The sequence below is a fragment of the Arvicanthis niloticus genome, chromosome 6, assembly GCF_011762505.2.
Source record: "Arvicanthis niloticus isolate mArvNil1 chromosome 6, mArvNil1.pat.X, whole genome shotgun sequence".
In the NCBI taxonomy this organism is placed as follows: Eukaryota; Metazoa; Chordata; class Mammalia; order Rodentia; family Muridae; genus Arvicanthis; species Arvicanthis niloticus.
The window spans coordinates 6231022-6247890 of NC_047663.1; the positions used below are offsets into that span (position 1 = coordinate 6231022).

Below are 16869 nucleotides of genomic sequence, written 5' to 3' on the forward strand. Positions count from 1 at the left end.
TCTCTGGCTGGGCATGTGGGTGTAACAAGTCCAAACCTCCGTGGGAGTCGCGCGGGCGCCCCGCCCCTGGGCTGTGCCCTCTCCTCCCAGACTGGTTGTTCAGGAGCTGGCCGCGCACGTCGGGGCGGGCGCTGGGGCATGCGCGGGCCGGGCCTGTCAGAGACACCGCACCTGCAGGGAGGAGCCTCCCAGAAACTGCTTTCTCGGGCTGCCGCCCCACCTCTCCAGAGCCCGGCTAGTAGCCAGAGAAGACGCGCGTCGCCTTCCCGCCCTCCTCCCAGGAGAGCCCAGCCTGAGCCGGCACCTGCTTCACCACCATGTTCAAGGGGCTGAGCAAAGGCTCCCAGGGGAAGGGGTCCCCTAAGGGTTCCCCAGCCAAGGGGTCCCCCAAGGGTTCCCCCAACAAACACAATCGGTGAGCCGGGGCCCTGGGTAGCGGTGCTGGGATCAGGGTGGTGCAGGGCCCAGGTATGTTCCAGCTACCTGTTGGCGGCAGAGCCCAGTTCTGGCATTTGGTGTCCTGAGGCCAAGGGCCCAAGGGTGGCCTCTCTCCTGCCTGGGGCCCAGGTTGAGCAAGGGATGAATACCCTGCTGCCATCCCCATTCTCTTGAGGAAGAAGGGTGTGGGGGACACAGGTGAAGGGTGCCGTTTCAGAGGTGCTGGACAGGGTGACTGGGAACAGCAGAATCTGGCTCCCTGTTTGTCAGTCAACCCTAATGGCCCACTTGGATTGGATAAAACTTAGAGCGAGTATGGATACAGGGTGGGCAGGAGTAAGAAGCTTAAGAGAGGGGTTTCTGAGCTAGACTTCATCCTACCTAAAAACACTAGGTTTCCGCCCTGGGCCTTGGCTGTCTCCTTCAAGACTCAGGAGGCCTTTTTCTTGGGGGTGAGAGGAGGTGGTACCTTGCTCTGGTCAGTACCTCTCTGCAGAGACATTTGACCACGGTCATCCCGCTCACTGGCCCCAAGCCCTCTGTAGGAGGTGTCGGGGTGCAGAGGTGTCAAGATCAGAGTGCAGATGAAAGGCTGAGATCCAGGTACCCATTACCTCGACAGGGATCAGGGTGCCAACCCAGAGGCTGGGCATCTGGGCCAACAGGAAAGACAGCACTTAAGACTCTCACTGGACTGACCTGTCTCCCTGAGGCACTGAGCCCAGCCCAGGGTGGAGTGCTTAGTTCCCAGCAGAGGCATCTCTCCCAGGAGCCCCAAACTGAGGCCAGGCTCTCCCTGAACTCCCAGAAGCCTCCTGGCTCCAGTCCCTGACTCCTGCAGCTTCATTCACATGTCCTGCTGAGGGCTCCTTGTCCCCTCAGAGGTGTCAGCTCAGTGAGCCCTTCTTTATTGAGCTGTGGTATTCCCCGACTGCCCTGGCCTCTGGGAATGCCCTGCAAGCAAAACGCTGCTGTCCCTACCTTGAAGATGCTTGCTCACGTACAATAAAAATTAACACGCTGCCTTTAATCTCAGCACTCCAGAGGCAGAGACTAGCGGATCTGTGAGTTGGAGGCTAGGCCAGTTAGGGCTACACAGTGAGACTGGGGGCTGGAGAGATGACTTAGTGGTTAAGAGCACTGGCTGTTCTTCCAGAGGTCCTGAGTTCAATTCCCAGCTTCTCTATTCACAAGTCTGTAACTTTAGGTTCAGGGAGTCCTCTTCTAGTGTTCACTAGGCCTCAGTGATACACAGACACACATTTAGGCAAAACATCTGTACACATACAAATAAAATAAGACATACTGGATGCTGGGTACGAGGCCCTGAGCTGGGTGGCTTCCCACGGCCTAATTCCTCAAGTGCCTAGGAGACCCCTGTGCTCAGGGCCAGGCACAGTGGCACATGCCTTTAATCCTGGCACTCAAGGCTCAGGCAGACAATCTCTATGAATTTGAGGCTAGCCTGGCCTATTTAGTGAGTTTGGGCTAGCCAAGGGTACATAGTGAGATCCTGTCTCATGGGAGCAAAACAAAGCCTGTGCTGGAGATATTAAAACCCCACTTAGCCAGGCATGGTGGCTCACAATAGTAATTCCAGAAGCTGATAGTTTAGCCTGGGCAACATAGTATGTTCCAGGCTAGCCTGGGCTATAGAATAAGACTTGGTTGTTGTGGGTTCTTATTGTTTGTGGGAGTTTTTTTTTGGGGGGGGGGTGTTATTGGTTTTTTATTTTGTTTGCTTGTTTGTTTGAGACAGGGTTTCTCTGTGTAGCCCTGGCTGTCCTAGAACTCACTCTGTAGACCAGGCTGGCCTCGAACTCACAGAGACCCTCCTGCCTCTGCCTCCTAGGATTAAAGGCGTGTGTCACCACTGCCCTACTGTTGTTTGTCTTTTTAAGGTTAAAAAAAAAATTAAATAAGTAAATCCAGATGTGGTAGCATAGGCCTGTGGACTCAGGACCTCAGGAGGAGGAGGAGGCAGGATGACCAAGCCAACCTTGCCTTCGTACTGAGTACCCGTAAGAAGGACCAAACCTGTCTTGGCCACAGACTTGTCAGGCAGTTCTCTTCACTGGCACTCCCTTAAAGGGTCCAGGTTCAGCTCAGCTACACTTCCCCGTGGCCCCGAGTGTGACTCCTGCAGGGTGTTGTGCTTACAAGGGTGCCTACTCAAGCTGCCTGATTCTCACCCCAGAGCTCAAGCACACAGTAGTAACTCTGAAAGCTGCAGGACAAGAAGCTTGGGGAGTGAGCAACAGGCTTCCTCAGGGTGTGCTACAGAGCCAAGTGGGTCGGAGGCTCTTGAGTCCCCAAGTCAGCAGGAGGATATTGGGGTACCCCAACCATCTCTTGGACTCTCCCTGCCTGGTTCCTCCAGGGAGTCACTAAAATCTCCTTACTGCTGAAGCCCCTTGGGCAAGAAGAATGGGGGAAAGCAGACAAGGCAGGGTTGAGGGGGTGGGGAGAGGTTGGGGCTGGGGATTTGTCTCTACTCCCTGCCCTCAGTCAGCACAACTGCCTCTCCTGAAGCCAGACAGGCTGTCTTAGGTAATTTCCTTTCTCTCTGGGCCACCTGCCACCACCCCAGGAAGCAGGCAGGCGTTGGGCAGGTGGTGGGGTACCTGAGGCAGCCGCACACAACCTAGACTCTCACTTTCTAAACCTTCTACGGGGGACAGTACCCTCATCCTCCATCTAAGGCTGAGCCTCTCAGAGCTCAGATCACAGACTCTTCCCTGTAGAAGGCTGGGGTGGGGGTGGGGAGAGTGGGTCCTACATGGCTGGCACCGAGGACCTTTTCATAATTGCTGCCCTGTGCCCCTGACAATCCAACCAGGGCTGCAACCCAGGAACTGGCTCTGCTCATCTCCCGTATGCAAGCCAACGCTGACCAGGTGGAAAGGGACATTTTGGAGACGCAGAAGAAGCTGCAGCAGGTAAAGACTGAGAGTTCTCAAAGGGTCTCCCATGAAGAGATAGTCTAGTCTTCAACTGTCCACCGCCCACCACAGCAGAAGGGAGGGTTTTCCTTCCGCACCATGTCTCTTCTTTGGGAGTCAAATAGAGGGACATTTTGCTATCTGACCTAGGTGTTCTTGCCACCTGCCATATGGATGCCCTAGCCTTCTGCTTGGTGACCCCCAAGGTGGGCTGGTACAGCCAATCCCAGGGCCTGGTGGGGAGGGGTCGGTCCAGCAGGGGCAGGTGAACAAGGACATCAGGGAAGTTGTGAGCCTTTGAGCCCTGCACGTGGGTCCTGTCTCACTAGGATCGGCAGAATGGTGAGCAGAACCAGGCTTTACAGCACCAGCAGGAGACTGGCCGCAACCTGAAGGAGGCAGAGGTACTCCTCAAAGATCTCTTCCTGGATGTAGACAAGGCTCGGAGGCTCAAACACCCACAGGCTGAGGAGATTGAGAAAGAGTGAGTGAGCTGGTCTTAATGGAGGTGTGGGGATCCCTTAAGAACCCAGCCCAGCTCTGACCTGGTGGCTCCCCCTTGGCAGCATCAAGCAACTGCATGAACGGGTGACCCAGGAGTGTGCAGAGTATCGAGCTCTGTATGAGAAGATGGTGCTGCCGCCGGATGTGGGGCCCAGGGTCGACTGGGCGCGTGTGTTGGAGCAGAAACAGGTCAGGGGCAGTCATACATGGACACGTTCTCAAGGTGTAGTCAGAGAGCAAGACAGCAAGTGTCTACCTGGGACTAGCTCAGGGATCACCAAGGGGAGGCTTCCTGCGGAAGGCACTGAGGGGTGGAAGGACTTAGCTGGGTCACAGTGACGAGGGGGAACCTCCTGGGAAGGCAAAAGGCTCCCACTGGGAGGACTGGGGTAGGATGGACAGTGGACATACCAAGTCACAGGACACTGAGCAGTTGTGTTTGATTCATTGTGGTGGCAATCAGGGACTGTGGGGAAGGGCAGGTCCTGGGTCTGGCTGGACATGTCTAGGCAGCAGCTGCTGAAGCTTGGGCTAACACAAGAGTATAGTGTGAGCCCTGAGTTCTGAGAACCAGTGGGACTCAGAGCCTTAGTTCTGATGGCCACATGAGAACGTCATGTCCCCACACTGGGGGACAGCTGCCATTCACCCAGGCTGCTTACCTGGCCTGTGCACTCTTTGCATCTATGACTAACTCTGCCTCTCCTGCTGTGGGGAGGGCACGGGTGGGGTGGCTGTGAGGGTGGGGTGGGAAGGGTTCTCTGGGCTGTAGGATGCAGACCTTCCTTGCTAGGATTGAGGACCTGACTCTTCTGCAGAAACTGGTCTGTGAGGGCCTCTATGGGCCTGGGATGGCAGAGCTGGAACAGCAGGTGGCCGAGCATAATATCCTGCAGAGAGAAATCGAGGCTTACGGACAGCAGCTGCGGACGCTGGTGGGACCGGTGGGTGCATCTCTGTCCAGCCTGGTGTGCCTCCCCCTTCTCATCACAATCAGCCTAGATATTCTGGCCGTAAAGGGGGAGTTAAAGAGGAGACATGTTGGTGGGGGGTCAGCCTATACGTGGGGAACCATCACACTAAACCCCTGCTTCTCTCTTTGGCTGAGGCAGGATGCAAACACTATCAGGAACCAATACCGTGACCTACTGGTGAGCCGGGGCCGGGTGCTACTGTTGGTGAGACCTCTTTGCCTCAACGCTTCCTGGGGTCACTGTTGCTGAGGGCCCTGACACTACGTCTTGTCACCTTCTTCTCTCCTGAGCATAGAAGGCGGCCTCGTGGCGCCGACAGAGTCTGGGCAGCTTGTACACACACCTGCAAGCCTGCACGAAGCAGCTGAGCGCCCTGGCAGATCAACAAGGCCGCATCCTGCAGCAGGATTGGAGTGACCTCATGCCTGACCCCACTGGCGTGAGGCGAGAGTATGAGGTCTGTGGGGACAGGCCTGGGCAGTGGAGGTGTCTAGGGCCATCTTCTTGCTCATGGCTGTCCCCGCTTCCATCATTTCTAGCACTTCAAGCAGCAGGAACTGCTGGCCCAGGAGCAGAGCATAAACCAGCTGGAGGATGACGCAGAGCGCATGGTCGAGCTTGGGCACCCGGCCATTGGGCCCATCCAGGTGTGGAGGTCCCGCCCGTGCCTGTCCTCTCTTACCCTGTGCTCCCCAAACAGAACAGAGGGCTGGTGGGTATAGCAAGATTTCAGTGTTCAACCTGCCGTGCTTCAGGTCCACCAAGAGGCCCTCAAGATGGAGTGGCAGAATTTCCTAAACCTTTGCATCTGTCAGGAGAGCCAGCTGCAACATGTGGAGGACTACCGAAGGGTGAGCCTGTGCCCCGGGGACGGGGACCGGGGTGGTGGCTGCAGAGGAGGGGGAGGGGTTCAAGGCCAATGAAGCACATAGGGGCCGCTGAAAAGACAGAGCTGGGCCTTTATGCCTAAGTCCCTGAGGGGGAATAATATCAAGAAGGACCTTCTCAGCAGGGGGACTTCACCCGTAGCAAGTGAGTTTGTTTGTTTTCCTAATTTTTAAAATTAACGAATTAATTATTTTGAGACAGTCTCGGGTAATCCACGTTGACCTCAAACTCACTATGTATGATCGTGAACTTCCGACCCTCCTCCTAAGCGCAGGCCCTAAAGCATGTGCCACCACACCTTTTTATGTCATGCTGGGACCTGAACCCAGGTCTCTCTATAAACACTACACACTAAGTTGTATCTCCTGCCCCTGAGTTATTTTTCCTTTTCTTCTGTTCTTTTTATTATTATTTTAAGCTATGTATACACGTGTATGTCTGTGTGTGACTATGTCACGTGAGTGTGGGTGCCTGAGAGGCCAGAAGCAGGCAGATAGATCTCTATGAGTTTAAGGACAGTCTGGTCTACCTAGCAAATCTGAGACCAACTAAGACTATAGTAAGAACCCCGTCTCAAAAAAAAAAAACAAAAAAAAACAAAAAAAAAAAACCTAATAATAAAAAACATAACAGAAGGGGTGTAGTGTGGTGACTGTAACTGAAAGGTCATACATATATCCTAGCACTTGGGGAGCAGAGAACAGGATGACAAGCTTGAGGCTAGCCTGGGCTACTTAGTGAGACCCTATTGCAAAAAAGAAGATAAAATAACTAGGGGTATATCTCAGTATTAGATTTGACTGGCACGCACCAGACCCTTGAGTACAAACCCAGCGTATTGTCTTATGACACTATGCTATTTTCAGTGAACCAAAATTGTCCCATTTGCAGACACGCCCTTTTAAAAAGGTTCCATGGTCTGGGTAGGTGTACTTGGTCTTTGCTAAGCTGGTTGAGATTTAATCTGTTTTGGTTTTGTTATTGTTGTTGTTTAAAGCTGGTTTGAGTGTAGCTGGCCTGGGCTTACCCTGACTTGAATTTTATCCTAGTATGACTTCAGCCTGGTCCCTGTCTAGCTATTTTGCAGGGTCAGTGGGTAGTAGGTCGCCCCCTGGCTCTCCCCTTGACCACCCACTGACCTTAGTTCCAGGAAGAGGCGGACTCAGTCAGCCAGACCCTTGCAAAGCTCCGCTCCAACCTGGACACCAAGTACGGCTTAGGCGCTGGGGACTCCTCCGGCTCCCCCACAGAACTCCTGCTACAGCTGGAGGTGAGACAGTCCCGCTGGGCTGGGCCATCTGTATCCTGCTCCTGGGTTGGAGCTTTCTCTCTCTAGAAAAGAGGTTCCCAGTGCAGCCCTAAGCCCCAGGAGAAGGGGCTGCTCCAGCAGGAGCCCTGACCCGCCTACACCTTGGTATGCTATCTGTATTGTGACCCAAGATTCCTGGACCCTCTGCCCATGCAGACAGTCTGACTTAGCTTCTCCCACACCCCTCTTGGGAGATGGAAAGGAGGCAGGCGGCTTCTATGGCAGCCTGGCCTGAGCTCCTGTTGCCTGGGTCTCCCGGACAGGCAGAGGAGAAGCAGCTGGCCAAAGCAGAGAGGGCTGTTGGGGAGCTGCAGCAGCGAAGCCAGGAGGTGGCCCCACTGCCACAGCGTAGGAACCCACCCAAGCAGTCCCTGCACGTGGACAGCATCTGTGATTGGGACTCAGGAGAAGTACGAGCTCCATCCACCTGCCCTCCTCACCCGTCCCAGCCTCTGTCCCCTACCTCCCCACACTGCTTCAGTCTCTAACCCACCCCTCCCTTCCCCTCCCTCTTCTCACTCCTTCCCTGACCCAGCCCCACCCCTCTCAAACCTGTCCCACCTCTGATCTGTCCTTGTCTTTACCCCAGCCCCTCCCACCTCTCCTCCAGACTTGTTCCAGCTGCTGTCTCCACCCATCCCTGGCCCCAACACCTGCCCATCTTGCCCCTAGCCACCTCTCCAGTCCCAACCCTCCATCCCACAAGAGTCCTCTCCATCCTCAGGTGCAGCTGCTTCGGGGAGAGCGGTACACACTCAAGGATAATGCTGACCCATACACGTGGGTGGTTCAGGGCCCTGGAGGAGAGACCAAGAGTGCCCCAGCTGCCTGCCTCTGCATCCCAGCCCCAGACTCGGAAGCTGTAGCCAAAGCCTGCAGGTGGCTCACCCCAGGGTGCCCACACGCCTCAGGGCCAGTGCTTAACTCTGAGGCAGTGGGTGCTAGGGCTGGAGAGACACAGACAGACACCCTCCTCTCACCCTCTCCAGGCTGGCCACAGAGCTGCAGACCCTGAAGCAGAAACTGTCTACAGAGAAGAGCCGCCTGAAGGCTGCAGCTGTAGAACACTTACAGCCTGGCCAGCAGGGTACCAGAGGATGGTCAGGGAGGGCACTGATGGGTGGGCATGCCGGGTAGGAGGCACTCCCATCTCTACCACTAGAAGGTTCTTCCCTCAGCTAGGCCCCGCCCATCCTCCAGGTCCTGCCTGCACCCAGAGAGGGCCCATCTTAGGCAGACCTGGGTAGGCCTGGATCCTCACTAGCACTCCCGCTCCCAGCTCCAGCAGGCTCAGCCCCAGCTGACCCACAGGCTCAGAAGCTCCTGTCACTGATGAGCCAGCTAGATGGGGATCTGAGACAGATCGAGAGGCAGGTGCTGAGCTGGGCTCGGAGCCCGCTGAACCAGGCTTCTCCACTGAAGGACCTCGAGGGCCGCATCCACAGCTGTGAGGTGAGTGAGTGGCCTTGAGAGAAGAAAGGGGCCTGCCTGTCCTGAGGGTGTACACACTCCTGGGGCCATGCACTCAGAAAATAGGGCTCCCATCCTGATTCTTCCACCGACAGGCTCTGTCGCCGTGGACAAGTCAGTATTCTGACTTTGGTTTTCTCACCTTTGGGGTGGTACCCACATCCTTTGGGCATCCTGGAGGTGAAAGTGTGACAAAGCCTGGCCAGAGTAGAGGCTGGACACATGACATTTTTTCTAATGCGAGTTGTGGGAACAGCAAGGGAGCCAGGGATATCCCATAGTGGAAGAGTTCTAAGCGATATAGGGAAAGCCTATCTGGAGGGATGGAAACACTGTCTTGACAGCTAGTGATGGATGACCTTGTTCTCTGACACATGAACCCCGCAGCCTGAAAGTGCCCCAAGCATTCTAGTTAGCCTTCCAAACTGGTTTCTGTTCAAATATAGCATACCATTAGTGTTTGTTTTTTTTTTAAAAAAATGTGAACCATGTTCATTCACATTGCCGTCTAACCTGTTCTGGTCTGTCTAGCATGCAGTATGGACAGGGAGGGGGGAGGGAGAGGACAGCAGCCCAGCCTGGCCAAGGGGAAGGGGAGAGGCTTCCCAAGGGCGGGGGGATGTGAAGTCAGGGGCTACACATGTGGATGCTGGCGTAGGGGGAGGAAGCTGGGTGCTCATTGGAAGGTCTCACAGATGGGACACTGGTGGAAGGGAAGGTATGGGTATGGGATGCCAGAGGCTGATGGCTGACCCTGCCGAAAATAGGTGAATTATGATGAGAGACTGAAAGCAGCTGCCCTGAGGGAACTCGGCCAGGGTTCTGCCTACCTAGCCTGAAGCAACAGTAAGGCCTGACAGTGACCAGGACACTGACTGACAGGCCATGGTGTGCCTGGTTCTTGTTGCTAAGGACCTCATATACAGGATCTCATTTCACCGCCCCCCCCCCATCCATCATTCGGCAGAGAGGAGGCTAAGGGTATGGGTGGGGGGTTGAGAAAGGTCTTGCCTTAGGCTATCCCTGGCCCCACACTTGTACTGTGCCTTCACAGGCATAGGGTTAGGTGATCCAGAAATCCCTGACTGTGTTTTCTCTCTGCCTGCTCCACTGCTGATCCAGGGCACAGCACAGAGCCTTCAGAGCCTGGGAGCTGAGAAGGAGGGAGCCCAGCAGGAGTGTGAGGCCTTTCTGTCTACTAAGCCTACGGGCTCAGCTGCCCTGCAGCTGCCTGTGGTCCTCAACAGTGTGAAGAATAAGTATAGTGACGTGCAGAGCCTGTGCCACCTCTATGGGGAGAAGTGAGTGCTCGGGAGAGGGCCATCTGAAGGGCATCATTGGAGTATGTGACTGAGCTAACTGACTGTTGCCTCCTCACTGCAGAGCCAAGGCTGCTCTGGGCCTGGAGAAGCAGATCCAGGAGGCAGACAGGGTCATCCAAGGCTTTGAAGCTGCCCTAGCCCAGGAGGGCCCCATCCCTGAAGGCTCTGGGGCACTGCAGGAGAGGGTCAGCGAGCTTCAGGTAGGGTTTAGCGTCAGCTTCCTGATGGGAGGGAAAGCAAGGAGCGGTCTGGGTATCCCAAGGAGCCTGGAGCACACTCCATTCTGTCTCCCTTTTCCACAGCGCCAGCGGAAAGAGCTCCTCCAGCAACAGGCCTGTGTACTGGGGCTTCACCGCCAGCTGAAGGTCACTGAGCATGCCTGTGGCGCGCTGCAGAACAACTTCCAAGAGTTCTGCCAGGACCTGCCGCGCCAGCAGCGCCAGGTGCGTGCCCTCACTGACCGTTACCATGCTGTGGGGGACCAGCTGGATCTGAGGTAAGCTGAAAGGAAGGGGTGCCTAGGTACTGATGCCAATGAACTAGTGACTTAACCCCCTCCGGGGCTGTTTCCTTGCCTCTAAAATGGATAACTCTTCTTAATTCCCTTCCTCACGAGTGCCAGGCGGGCACCGTTCACTGTGTCTCTGAGACACAATCTCCATTACCTTCATGGCCTGTCTGTCACTCTGGGCTTCCGTTCTGTCTCGGGACGGAGGCATCCACCAGCCTCCTCTGTGCATCCCCCAACCCATCCCTGGAGGTCAGCTTCTCATGCCTGTACGGAACCTTGTCCTCTGGCAGGGAGAAGCTACTACAGGATGCTGGCCTCACCTACCAGCAGCTCAAGAATGGCAGGGACAACCTGAGCTCCTGGCTGGAGCAGCTGCCCCATCACCAGGTGCAGCCCAATGACGGGCCAAGCCAGATTGCCTACAAGCTACAAGCACAGAAGGTGAGGGGCTGGGGCTATGGCGTGGACATTACCTGAGTCAGGGCCTGGCTTAGAGCCGGGGCCTCCAGGTACCTGTTCCTTTCCAGCCACCTCCCAGCAGGGACAGCTGTATTCATGAGGCCAAGGCTCAAATGCAAGAGGCTTCATAGGTCAGATCAGGAGGTGGTGGTGGGGTGGACCTTACCCCTCCACAGCGTTCTCAACACTGCTTTCCCCTGGTGGGAGTGGAGGGTACCGAGCCACACCCTCAGGCACGCCACCTGCTGGGGAAGTCCATCCCTGTGGCTGAGAAACACTTTTAGAGACCGGCCAGCCACTAGCTTGGTGTGAGCACCCCCTGGTGGACACATGTGGGAGTTAGGGCAAGTGAGGAAAAAAGCCCCGGAGGCAGAGGAGAAATGTCCCCACACAAAGGACTATGGTTCCTGGGAAGCAGGGACAGACCATCCAGGTTCTTCTTGACATTATGAAGGCCTCTGAGGAGCCAGGACAGAAGTCCAAGGGGGCGGGAGCAGGACCATTTCCAGAAACTAGATTTCTCAGAGCATTTGGTACTTTTTTCTTTCATTCTCTCTCTCTCTCTCTCTCTCTCTCTCTCTCTCTCTCTGTCTCTCTCTCATTTCTCAGAGCATTTGGTACTTTTTTTCTTTCGTGTTTTCTGCCCTCCCTTTCTCTGAGACAGGGTTTCTCTGTGTAGCCCTGCCTATCCTGAAACTCACTCTGTCGACCAGGCTGGCCTCGAGCTCACAGAAATCTGCCTGCCTGCCTTGCTCTTTCTTTCTTTCTTCTTCTTCCTCTTCTTCTTCCTCTTCCCTCCTCCTCCTCCTTTTAGATTCTAGATGAATCAAGATGTATGTCCAGGGTTCAGAATTACTGGGTAAGCAGTGGTTTCCAGAGGCTGTTCCCTGGAAGCTTGTCCAAGATGTTTCTTCTCAGGTAGTGGCCCAGGGCTGCAGGGTCTCACTGGGCAGTTGGATCCAGCAAATCTGTGGCTTAATGACACAAGCGCCACGGGGCCAAGACAGAATTCTAGGGCCATCAGACAAGAATGTCGGAGAGAAGGGAGGCATCCGAGTCCCTGTTGCCTGTGTGTGCTGGCTGATTGTGGTGCTGTGTGAATACCAGCTTGGGGGAAAGGAACTTTCCCCAGCCCCTGTGACTCTTGCTTCCTCCTTGGCAGAGGCTGATACAAGAAATCCTGGGGCGTGAGCAGGACCAGGCCACAGTGTCCCGCCTCACCCGGGACCTGCAGGAGGCCCTGCAGGTGAGTACTTTTACTTAGGCTTCTTCCCCGTTATCCCGCCAGCCTCCCTCCTTCTTCCAGCCCCTGATCCCCGATGCCCAGTGTCTCTAAATGACTTTCCCTCCTCAGGACTATGAGCTGCAAGCAGATACCTACCGCTGCTCCCTGGAGCCCACCTTGGCAGTGTCTGCCCCTAAGAGACTCAGAGTGACTTCCTTGCGGGAGAGCATCCAGGCTCAGGTGAGGCTGACCCTGGCAAGGTTTAGCATCTCCTGGCACCATCTCTGCAGCTTCTCAGGCTGGAGCTGACTCTGCTGTCCCTCTCCCCACTCTGCTCCCCAGGAGAAGAACCTTGCCAAAGCTTACACTGAAGTCGCCGCAGCCGAGCAGCAGCGGCTGCACCAGCTGGAGTTTGCTAAAAAGATGCTGGAGAAGGTAAAAAGATGGTGCCCACCCTGTGGTCACAGCAGCCAACCTGGTCTGCTGTGGACCCGGCTGCCACCTTTCTCCCCTGCAGCCTCAGCTTCTGGACAGGCCTGGGCGTGTAGATTTCTCCAGAAGGTCATACAGGCTGTGTCTATTCCAAGCAGGCTCTGGGGGTGCTCTCCAGTCTTCACTTATCCATAAGCAAGTCCTCTGATGGGGACAAGAGAGCTCTAGAGAACCAAGAACTGTTTCATAGTCCCCAGGCTTAGGACCCAGTCACATCAGCAACAGGCCATTGAGGTCTCCATCGGGGGTTGAGCAGAAGCCAGGAACTCTTTGTGCTGCCCGTGACTTGCCCGCTTTTCTCTTCCTGCGCCTTTTTTTTTTTTTTTTTTTTTTTTCAGTATCTACTGGAGAAGGTTAGCCCCGCCCCCCGAGGCCCAGACCTTGCTTTGTATCCTAATAGCATCTAACTGAGTTTTTCAAAATCCCTGTGCAAATATCCCAAATTGTCAGCTTCACTGCTCAGGATCTACCGGGAAGTCTAAGAAAGCAGGCTGAGGTCTCTGACTTCAGGGGTGGGGTGCAGAAAAATGATGGGGCTCCAATCTTTTCTCTGATCACCCCAGTACTGACTCTCTTTCCCATTACCACAGAAGGAGCTTAGTGAGGACATCCAAGCCATCCACAGCACAAGACAAGGATCTGAGAGTCCGGCACAGGCAAGGACGGAGGCAGAGGTCTTGAAGACCCAGCTCGAGGAAGAGAGGAAGCGGGTGGCTGAGGTACAGCGTGAACTGGAGGGGCAGAGGCAGCAGCTGCTGCAGCTGAGGACCCAGCAGCCTGTGGCAAGGCTGGAGGAGAAGGAAGTGGTGGAATTCTACCGGGACCCCCAGCTGGAGAGTAGCGTGTCTCAGGCATCATCCCAGGTGGAGGAAGAGGGCAAGAGGCGAGCCCGCCTACAGGCCGAGCTGGAGGTGGTGGCCCAAAAGGTTGTCCACTTGGAGGGCAAGAGGAAGACCATGCAGCCGCACCTGTTGACCAAAGAGGTCACCCAAATTGAGAGGGACCCTGGCCTGGACAACCAGGTCACCCAGCTCCACAATGAGATGCATCGGCTGCACGGGGAGAACGCAGTCCTCGTGGCCAGGCTGGAAGAACTGAAGGATGAGTTACTGGCCCTGGAGCAGAAGGAGATGAATGTGAAGGAGAAGGTCGTGGTGAAGGAGGTGGTTAAGGTGGAGAAGGATCTGGAAATGGTTAAGGCGGCCCAGACTCTAAGGCTTCAGATCGAAGAAGACGCTGCACGGAGGAAGAGAGCAAAGGAGGCGGTTGCCAAGATACAGGCTCGTATCAAAGACCTGGAGCAGGTGATCAGCTCGGTGGAGCCCAAGGTCATTGTGAAGGAAGTGAAGAGGGTGGAGCAGGACCCCAGCCTTCTCAAGGAAGCCTCCAGGCTGAGAAGCCTCCTGGAGGAGGAGAAGAAGAACAATGTCACGTTGGCCAGGGAACTTCAGGAGCTACAGGACAAGTACAGGGTGGTGGAAAAGCAGAAGCCTAAGGTGCAGCTGCAGGAGCGTGTCAGCGAGATCTTCCAGGTGCACCCGGAGACAGAGCAGGAGATCCTGAGGCTCCAGGCCCAGCTGCAGGAGACAGGCAGCAAGAAGAGCAGCGTGGAGCGGGAGGTGGAGAAGCTACTGCCCGAGCTGGAGGTCCTGCGGGCTCAGAAGCCCGTGGTGGAATATAAGGAGGTGACTCAGGAGGTGGTGAGGCACGAGAAGAACCCAGAGGTGCTCCGGGAGATCGACCGTCTCAAGGCTCAGCTCAATGAACTGGTCAACACCAACGGACGCTGTCAGGAGCAGCTTATCCGGCTCCAGGGCGAACGTGATGAGTGGAAGCGAGAGAGGTCCAAGGTGGAGACCAAGATGGTGAGCAAAGAAGTCGTGCGGCACGAGAAGGATCCGGTGCTGGAGAAAGAGGCCGAGAGGCTGCGGCAAGAGGTGCGGGAGGCTGTCCAGAAGAGGCGAGCCGCCGAGGATGCCGTCTATGAGCTGCAGAACAAGTATCTGCTCCTGGAGAGGAGGCGGCCGGAGGAGCAGATCGTAGTGCAGGAGGTGGTGGTCACCCAGAAGGACCCGAAGCTGCGCGAGGAGCACAGCCGGCTGAGCCGCAGCTTGGATGAGGAGGTGGGGCGACGGCGGCAGCTGGAGCTGGAAGTGCGGCAGCTGGCCGCCAGTGTGGAGGAGGAGGAGGCCACGCTCAGCTTCGAGGAGGACCGCAGCAAGAAGCTGGCCGCTGAGAGGGAGCTGCGGCAGCTGACCCTGAAGATCCAGGAGTTGGAGAAGCGGCCTCCTGCCCTGCAGGAAAAGATCATCATGGAGGAGGTAGTCAAGTTAGAGAAGGATCCCGATCTGGAGAGGTCTACAGAAGCTCTGCGGAGAGGGCTGAATCAGGAGAAGAGCCGGGTGACCGAGCTGCACCGCGAGTGCAAGGGCCTGCAGGTTCAGATCGACCTCCTTCAGAAAACGAAGTCACAGGAGAAGACCATATACAAGGAAGTGATCAGGGTCGAGAAGGACCCGGTGCTGGAGGGCGAGAGGGCCCGAGTGTGGGAGACCCTTAACCGGGAGCGCGCCGCCCGCAAGGGCCGGGAGGAGGATGTCCGGAGCTTGCGGGAGCGCATCGATCGAGCGGAGGCTCTGAGGAGGTCCTGGTCCCGCGAGGAAACTGAGCTCCAGAAGGCGCGGGACCAGGCAAGCCAGGACTGTGGGCGGCTGCAGAGAGAGCTGCGGGAGCTGGAGCAGCAGAAGCAGCAGAAAGCCCTGCAGCTACAGGAGGAGGGGAAGCTGCTTAGCCAGAAGACGGAGAGCGAGCGCCAGAAGGCCGCCCAGCGGAGCCAGGCCGTCACGCAGCTCGAGGCTGCCATTCTCCACGAAAAGGACAAGATCTACGAGAAAGAGAGGACCCTCAGGGACCTGCACACCAAGGTGAGCCGGGAGGAGCTCAACCAGGAAACCCAGACACGGGAGACCAACGTTTCCACCAAGATCTGCATTTTGGAACCGGAGACTGGGAATGACATGTCTCCTTACGAGGCCTACAAGAGAGGTATCATCGACAGAAGCCAGTACCTCCAGCTGCAGGAGCTGGAATGTGACTGGGAAGAAGTTACCACCTCCAGCCCCTGCGGGGAGGAGTCCGTGCTCCTGGACCGCAAGAGCGGGAAGCAATACTCCATTGAGGCCGCCCTCCGCTGCCGCCGCATCTCCAAAGAAGAGTACCACAGGTACAAAGATGGCCGCCTCCCCATCTCCGAATTCGCCCTGCTTGTGGCAGGGGAGACCAAACCGAGTTCCTCACTCTCCATTGGGTCTATCATCTCCAAGTCGCCAGTCTGTTCCCCAGGCCCCCAGAGTACCAGCTTCTCCCCAGGCCTCTCTTTTGGGCTCACTGAGGATAGCTTCCCCATCGCTGGGATTTACGACACAACCACAGACAACAAGTGTAGCATCAAGGCAGCTGTGGCCAAGAACATGCTGGATCCCATCACCGGGCAGAAGCTGTTGGAGGCCCAGGCAGCCACAGGAGGCATTGTAGACCTTCTCAGCCGAGAACGATACTCCGTACACAAGGCAGTGGAGCGGGGACTCATTGAGAACACCTCGACTCAACGGCTACTCAACGCTCAGAAGGCCTTCACTGGCATTGAGGACCCAGTCACCAGGAAGAGGCTGTCAGTGGGTGAGGCCATCCAGAAGGGCTGGATGCCCCAGGAAAGCGTGCTTCCCCATCTGCTGGTGCAGCACCTGACTGGGGGCCTCATCGACCCCAAGAAGACAGGACGCATCCCTGTCTCTCAGGCTGTGCTCTACGGGATGATCACCGAAGATCTGGGCCAGCTCCTGCAAGACGAATCCAGCTACGAGAAGGATTTGACCGACCCCATCACCAAGGAGAGGCTGAGCTACAAGGAGGCCATGGGGCGCTGCCGCAAAGATCCTCTAAGTGGCTTGCTACTACTTCCGGCCATGCTAGAAGGCTATCGCTGCTACCGCGCAGCCTCCCCCACCCTGCCGCGCTCCTGTGTGCGTTGATGAGGGCTATGCAGAAGGGAGAAGAATGCATGCGCAAGGCCTCTCCCCAGAGCAGCATAATCCGAGGTAGCGGTTCCTCGGCCTGTGGATCCACCTCACTGCGCGATCATTTGTGGTGTTGGGCTCTGTCCCCAAACTTGGGAAGCCCCATTGTCCCACCCCACCCCACCCCACCCCACCCCACTCCACCCCGTGCTTCTAATAAATGAATTATCTTGGTGCTGTGTCTCACTCTCATTTGGGGTTGCAGGGTCACTATGTCTAGGGTGTGAGCCCAGAAGCAGTGTTGCTTGGGGATTTTTTT

General features: G+C 56.2%; 1 protein-coding gene across 1 annotated transcript; it reads left to right on the top strand.

Moving 5' to 3' along the window:
- The first annotated feature begins 86 nt into the window (after positions 1 to 86).
- On the top strand, positions 87 to 16784 carry Evpl (envoplakin). Its single transcript, XM_034506272.2, has 22 exons — positions 87 to 415; positions 3278 to 3377; positions 3710 to 3864; positions 3947 to 4073; positions 4703 to 4828; positions 4997 to 5035; positions 5154 to 5315; positions 5398 to 5505; positions 5614 to 5709; positions 6891 to 7016; positions 7319 to 7465; positions 7780 to 7934; positions 8045 to 8142; positions 8335 to 8507; positions 9648 to 9826; positions 9909 to 10047; positions 10150 to 10343; positions 10649 to 10799; positions 11980 to 12063; positions 12172 to 12282; positions 12385 to 12477; positions 13125 to 16784. Exons 1-22 carry the CDS (start codon positions 318 to 320, stop codon positions 16563 to 16565), a joined length of 6102 nt encoding a protein of 2033 aa, XP_034362163.1. The 5' UTR covers positions 87 to 317; the 3' UTR covers positions 16566 to 16784.
- The last annotated feature ends 85 nt before the right edge of the window (positions 16785 to 16869 follow it).